Here is a 6,412-nt window from a genome sequence, read left to right as displayed (position 1 = left end):
TTTATGAAAACAAGAAAAAATTATATTCTTAAATATGGGCTTAGGGAGGCTTTACAATCAACCAAATCTACATATTAGATCCCCTTAAGTTCAGCAAGATTACAACAATCCATTAGGTAATCTTATCATCTTCAGCCTCCGTAGAATTCTCTTTAGAATCTTCACAACTGTGGTTTATCTCTTTCATTTGGATTGATCTTGGATCAGGTCCATTTGGTGATCGTATCCTCTAACAGTATTTATTTTATAAATCAGTCAGTTTCAACTTGACTCAATAGGTTTAAAGTCCAAATACTATCGTTTTCAACTTTAAAAACATGTATTTTTTTTTAACAAAGCTGACCTGCGGCTTGTTTAACTCGGGATTGCCATGAGCTCGAGCTCGAGCTTGGCTTGGCTTGGCTCGGCTCGCAATGAGAACAAGTTGAGCTTGAACACTCTCTGTTCAGTTCATTCGGCTCATTTACCAGCCCTAGTGAATGATAAAACTCAGAAGAAGAAAACCCACATCCAAAGCTTTCTTTATCGGTTCAACATTTGTTGAGCCTCGAGGGTTCATGAAGTTTTTAGTTCAGTAAATTAAATTAAAGAAAAGCATAAAAATACATTAGATAAGAATTTTGCTTATCATACTGGAGTTGGTTGATCCTGATTTTAGACTCATAATTTTTAGGCTTTTTATTACTTTTCAGGGTTGGATGGCCTGAGCAAACATTTTTTGGTTATATATTTTTAATCAAACAAAGATATCATTCCTCCGTTGTAGTCTAGTTGGTTAGGATACTCGGCTCTCACCCGAGAGACCCGGGTTCAAATCCCGGCAACGGAAAACTATTTTGTTTCTCCTTTGCCTTTTTCGTACTTCAGAAAGAAAAATCCGAATATAAAAAGAGCTCCCGAAAACAACGTTTTCAAAACGACATTTTTTCTCGTGATCAAAAGATGATACAACGAAAATTCTTTCTCTTGACCATGGCCACGAGAATCTGGGAAAACACCACTGCAGTTTATTTGACATTAAGGGTGCGTTTGGCTGCCGAGAAAACCCCCTGGTTTCCATGGAAACTCACTGCATCCCATTGTGTTTCCACGGGGCCCACCAGCAATGCAAACAGGGGCGTGGCATCCCTTTCCTAAATATGATTTTGAAAGAGAGAGCATAGAATAGAATTGGGACGTTGATGATGATAAAACTGAATGGAGTTATGACTAATGATGTTCGTAGTTTGATGATAATTTGCTGAGAAACAGTGAATATTTAATTTAAAAGACTTGAAAACTTATTTTCAGAAGCAAAATGCCATCCAAACGCCATTTCAAGAGTCCAAGTGTTGAACACGGTTTTGAAAAGTTAAATTTCACGAAATCTATTTTTCTAAAATCAATTTACATTACATACGTTTTCTTCTTCTTCTGTTTTTTTTGTGTGGCCTCAACTGCATCAAGGAGCCCCTCTTGGGACAATGAAGGGCATCTCTCTCTCTCTCTCTCTCTCTCTCTCTCTCTCTGTTGATTAATAGTATCGCATTACTTCACATACCAAACACAGCCTACACCCACCTGGTCTTCACTTGAGTGTGGAACGAAAGATAAAACAAGAAGTATCATGGCTGATCTAAGATTAAGTTCTAAAAAATAGTAGTTCAAATTAAATTCATATTTATCTTAATAATTGTTTCCTCTTCCTCAAAAAAATAATTATATATGAACTAGATTTTCATGTGAAAGGATAAAATATACTGGATTTGATCCCGAAATTCGATAAAGATATTGATCTAGTTTGAATTTAAATGCAAATATTAATTTCAATACTAAAATCGATCCTATCTTTAGATTCATATTAAAAAAGTGCCAGATTTGGCTCAAGGTCGACATAATATGATTTGAATTAATATTTATTCCATATAAAATCATATTTGAACTGCACTGGATTCAATCCATATTTGGATTCAAAGGTTAAACTTGAAGCTCAAAAGTCAGTGTCAGATTTTGACCTTACATGATCCCCTGTTTCTGACCCATTTGCATTTAGATTCTGTCGTCTGCTCATAGATTATCTCCATGGCATGAAAATGGATTGGAACCAATGGAATCTCCAATGCAAATTTTAGAGCTTTTTCACTAGACATGGATCTTAATGAAGACCCCTATGAGTGTTTGTGTTGCATTAAGACTTTCTTAATCATCAATCATGATCTGGAACCGGATTGGAATCAGTAAGATAAACGGAATCCAGTTTTGGTAATTGGACTTATGTCCCATTTTGATGAGTCACCCGATTTTAGTCCTGTAAATGAGATGTGTTAATCACACACACACACACACACACACACACACACACACACACACACACACAGCTGTGTAAACTGAAAAGCATTCAGGTATTAAGTAGGGAACAAACGATATTTAGGCCATGTTTGGGAGCCTTAAAATGGGATGAAAACTAGGGGTGGGCAACAGGCTGACCCATCAATTGACGGGCCAGGCCAGGCTAGGCTAAATATATATACATGTAATATATATTATTTATTTATATATATACATAAAAGTTCACACACACACACACATATATATATATATATATATATATCGGGCTGGTCCAAGCCAGCAGTGTGTTGCCAAAATATCATTTTGCCAATGTGTGATGTTGAGAGATGGAATTGCCAAAAACATCCTCTCATGAAAGGTGTTGAAATGTGGTGTTGGGCCAGCCAACACCAGTCCCAATGCATTGTTTCAGCAGCGTCACTGCTCCTAAACAGCAAGAGAGTATGAGAGCATGGCGGAAACCACAGCACAACCTTCAATTCAACGCTTCCAAACATAGCCTTGTTGAAAAGAGATGTTTCTTTGGAAAATAAGTCACAGAAGGGGACAGTACCTTCCTCCTACTGAGGGCATCTACCTGTGTGCATGTAGGTGGCGGTAAGCAAAAATCAGACCCCAAGGGGGTCTGCATAGCATTACCCTAAACTGAATCAAGGGGGATCCTTCATGCACATGCCATCAAGTCTAATGGAGCCCACAGCTTGGACTAGATATGTTTGGGGTTCTAGACTTGACTGGATCCTCATAGACCCATCAGTTAGATCTATTGGCCTTTGTTTACCTTTGGTATCTGTGGCCTCAACAATGAATATACTTGTGATTAGTTCTTAAGCATACAGGCACAAGCAGCAAAACCACACTGGCTCGATGATTGCGTACAATGTATATGATTACTGTGGGACCATTTACTTTATTTCATGGAAATGCATAAATTTATATTTATTGCAGTAAAGGTAAAGCCATAGAAATGAATCCACAGGCTAGTCTATTGCCCATTTTCTCAACTTATATGTAAGCCATCTTGTGATCGTTTCACTGGTTATATTTACCAGCTTAACGAACAACAAGAGATTTGAGTGGTAGAAAACAGCAAAAGTGCATGACATGCAGAATGGAAATTATGGAATAGTAAACGTTTTTTTGTCATCTTTCTTGGTGGTCAATTATTGAAACACCTAAACAATCATATAGATCACACAGTGATGATTGGCAAGAGTCACAAGAACAGCAATCTCATAAAAGGAAGCATAAACTTAAGAAAGGAAATAATACAAGCAGATGATGAGGGTTGGCACCAAATGCAGCTTCAGAGATGGCTCTCATAGATCATTTGGGCAGCCAGGAGATCAACAACAGCAGAACCAACAGACTTGAAGACTGTAACCTGATCACTGCAGCTCCTTCCAATCTTTTCTCCTTTGATCAAATCCGGCAATGTTCCAACAATATCTCCAGGCGAAATCACTTCTCTCTCAAATGCTCCCACAAGCTCCCCAGCCTCTGCCAATGCAGCTTCACAGTCGACAAACACCCTTCCTCTTGCAATGGCTTCGTCGTCGCATTCCCTCATGGATGGAGTGAAAGACCCAACCAAATCCAGATGAACACCACTCTTCAAGTTCCGGCCCTCGACAAGGGGCACCTCGGAGCTTGTAGCACAACTTATGACATCTCCCTCCCCAACAATCTCATGTAAAGATTTTCCATGGACAAACTGAACAGAATTCACTTCCTCTTGTAACTTCTTCACCAAAGCAATGGCCTTCTCAGATGTTCTGTTCCATATGAACACTTTCTTCAAGCTAGGCCTCACAAACAGATGAGCTCTGATCAGATAAGCAGAGAGTGACCCTGCTCCGATCATCACGAGAACTTCCGCGTCCTCCCTCGCCAAATTCCGAGAGGCCAGCGCCGACAAACAGGACGTCCTCCAAAGGGTCATCTCTGTTCCATCAATGCAGGCCAATGGCCTCCCTCCAGTGGCATCAAACAGAAGGTAAGAGGCATTGATGCCCGGCAAGTTTCTAGCAGAATTCTGTGTGAAAGATGTCACAATCTTCACGCCTATGTATGGGAACGATAAAGAGGACGACCACGACGGCATGAGCAGGAGGGAAGACGACGGATCTATGGAGAATTGCTGGCGATGGGGGCACTGAACTAGCTGGGTAGCCGAAGTAAGCGTCGACTGGAAATGATCGAGAAGCGCGGCGTAAGATAGCTTGGATCGAATTCTGCTCGAGTCGATAACAAGAAATTCGCTGCTCTTGTTGGCGATCCTTTCGCTGTTTCGATCGCTGGAAGCCATTGCGACGAACAAATTATGCGGAGAGTTTGAAGGTTTATCTATAGCGGAAGCTATTTTGCGTCGGATCTCATCACGAGCTCTTCACGCTCCACCACCATTCAAGATCTGCTTCATAGCGCAGACACAGCAGAAGTTGAGCATTCTACTGATCAGAGAGTACAAATTTATCAATTCATTCGACGACCATACACACTATTTCCACCGAAATGCAGAAAGAAACACAAAAATCCAAAAAATTTCAGTCAAAAGCTTGCCATCTTTCTAGAATCAAGAAGAGTCTAAACAAAAATTCAAATCTTTCATAGTTCTCGAACTTTTTCCCCATCTGGAATGGCAAAATTGGGAACTAAACAAAGCAGGGACTGGGAAATTTCCAAAAGAAGCTAAACAAAATTCGAATCCTTCCACAAATTCTCAATTTCTAGAAATCAAAACTAGGCAAACAGGATCTAACCGAGAAAAACAAAATAATGCAACATCTTGATGAAACCTAAAAGGAAAAACAAACGATTTCGTCACGCTTTCGAGATTTTCTGCCCCAAAATTTGTTCGAAAATTAACCTGAACAAATTCCGATTCATGCTTTCAGAAAAGAGAAAAGGAAATGAAATAATAAAATACCGATTCAATTGCAGAGCGGAAGCGCGCTTCCATTCGCTCTAGAGATCGAATCCGAAACTCTAATTCCTCCTCCTGGCTCATGCTTCCCTCGGGTTTAGGGCTTTTCCTGATCCGAATTCCCTCATTTCCGAGTCGATTCTTCGCACCACCGTATCGGAATTCGTGCTTTGCTTATCTTTTCCGATTTTTTCCCCATTTTCCGAGTCGATTGTTGACGTTTCACCGTGTTGGAACTCCTTTTAAAGGCGCTATCTAAGACTAAGTTGATATGGATCTCATCAGAATCGGATTACGAGCGCTCGTCGGCTTGAATCCACGAGGGTTTGCGGGTTCCTATTTGGACCTTTTAAAAAGGATCGGGCTTTTCTGTACCGGAATTATTGACTGGGCTTTGAGTTGACTTGACCCAGGTCAAGTCAATAAGGTAGTCTTTTGGCTCAGTGAGTCAATGAAGAATGGACTTGCAAGGGCAACCCTGATGGTGCACTGGTTGCCCCAATCCCTTGGTTGTCTCAATTCTATGAGAAGGAAATGCTTAATTTGGCAAAAAAAAAAAATGAAAATAAGTTTGCAATCTTAGTGGGTAAGGAAACCCCTAGTAAAAAATTATAATATTTTTTACATTTTTTTTCAGTTTTATTGCATATTTGACCGTCAAGATGTGATCTACATATTAAGTTTAGTAGAAACTTTGGATCTTGTTTTCATGAGGTATAAGATTTATGAGGATTGAAAAATCAATAGCCTACGATGTACCAAATTTTTAAAGCTAAAAAAGGAAATTTTATGTTTAAAAATTATGATCCAAAGGTTGGTGTCCAAACACCCTGGAGATTCAGCTAGGGATTTCTTACCCACAAGGATAACACATGTGATCATTATAGGAAATTTATTACCTTGGAACCAAAAGGGATCTCGGCGTGGTTGGTAGGAGCTGTCAGTGCACGTCTCCCTATGGTGGGATGTTGCAGGTTCAAAACCCAAGTGGTATTTTGAATAATAACCACTGGGGGTATGCCTAACCCAGATTGCCTTTCAAAAAAAAAAAATTATTAAGTTGGTTTGTTTAAAATAGTAATAGTATTAACAAAAAAAAACTTTATATATTGACAGTGAAACTGAAATATGTAAACCAAGCATTCTGTGTGATCCATT

General features: G+C 39.5%; 1 protein-coding gene and 1 non-coding gene across 2 annotated transcripts; one reads left to right on the top strand and one right to left on the bottom strand.

Annotated features, from left to right (window-relative positions):
* The first annotated feature begins 756 nt into the window (after positions 1–756).
* Positions 757–829, top strand: TRNAE-CUC (transfer RNA glutamic acid (anticodon CUC)). Its single transcript has one exon. It is a non-coding gene; the product is annotated as a tRNA-Glu (tRNA).
* A 2,653-nt stretch (positions 830–3,482) lies between these two features.
* On the bottom strand, positions 3,483–5,330 carry LOC149842630 (NAD(P)-binding Rossmann-fold superfamily protein). The gene is made up of 2 exons (XM_090001522.1): positions 5,258–5,330; positions 3,483–4,741 (listed from the first exon to the last, which is right to left on the bottom strand). The coding sequence occupies exon 2, from the start codon at positions 4,634–4,636 to the stop codon at positions 3,635–3,637; it is 1,002 nt and encodes a 333-aa protein (XP_089857648.1). The 5' UTR covers positions 4,637–4,741; positions 5,258–5,330; the 3' UTR covers positions 3,483–3,634.
* Positions 5,331–6,412: the final 1,082 nt, after the last annotated feature.

The sequence above is a fragment of the Nuphar pumila genome, chromosome 3, assembly GCF_984573655.1.
Source record: "Nuphar pumila chromosome 3, dmNupPumi1.hap1.1, whole genome shotgun sequence".
NCBI lineage: Eukaryota > Viridiplantae > Streptophyta > Magnoliopsida > Nymphaeales > Nymphaeaceae > Nuphar > Nuphar pumila.
This window is presented reverse-complemented; position numbering and strand designations above follow the sequence as displayed.

Coding starts and splice junctions, on each gene's coding strand:
- LOC149842630 (XM_090001522.1), bottom strand. CDS start 4,636: ATGGCTTCCAGCGATCGAAACAGCGAAAGGATCGCCAACAAGAGCAGC.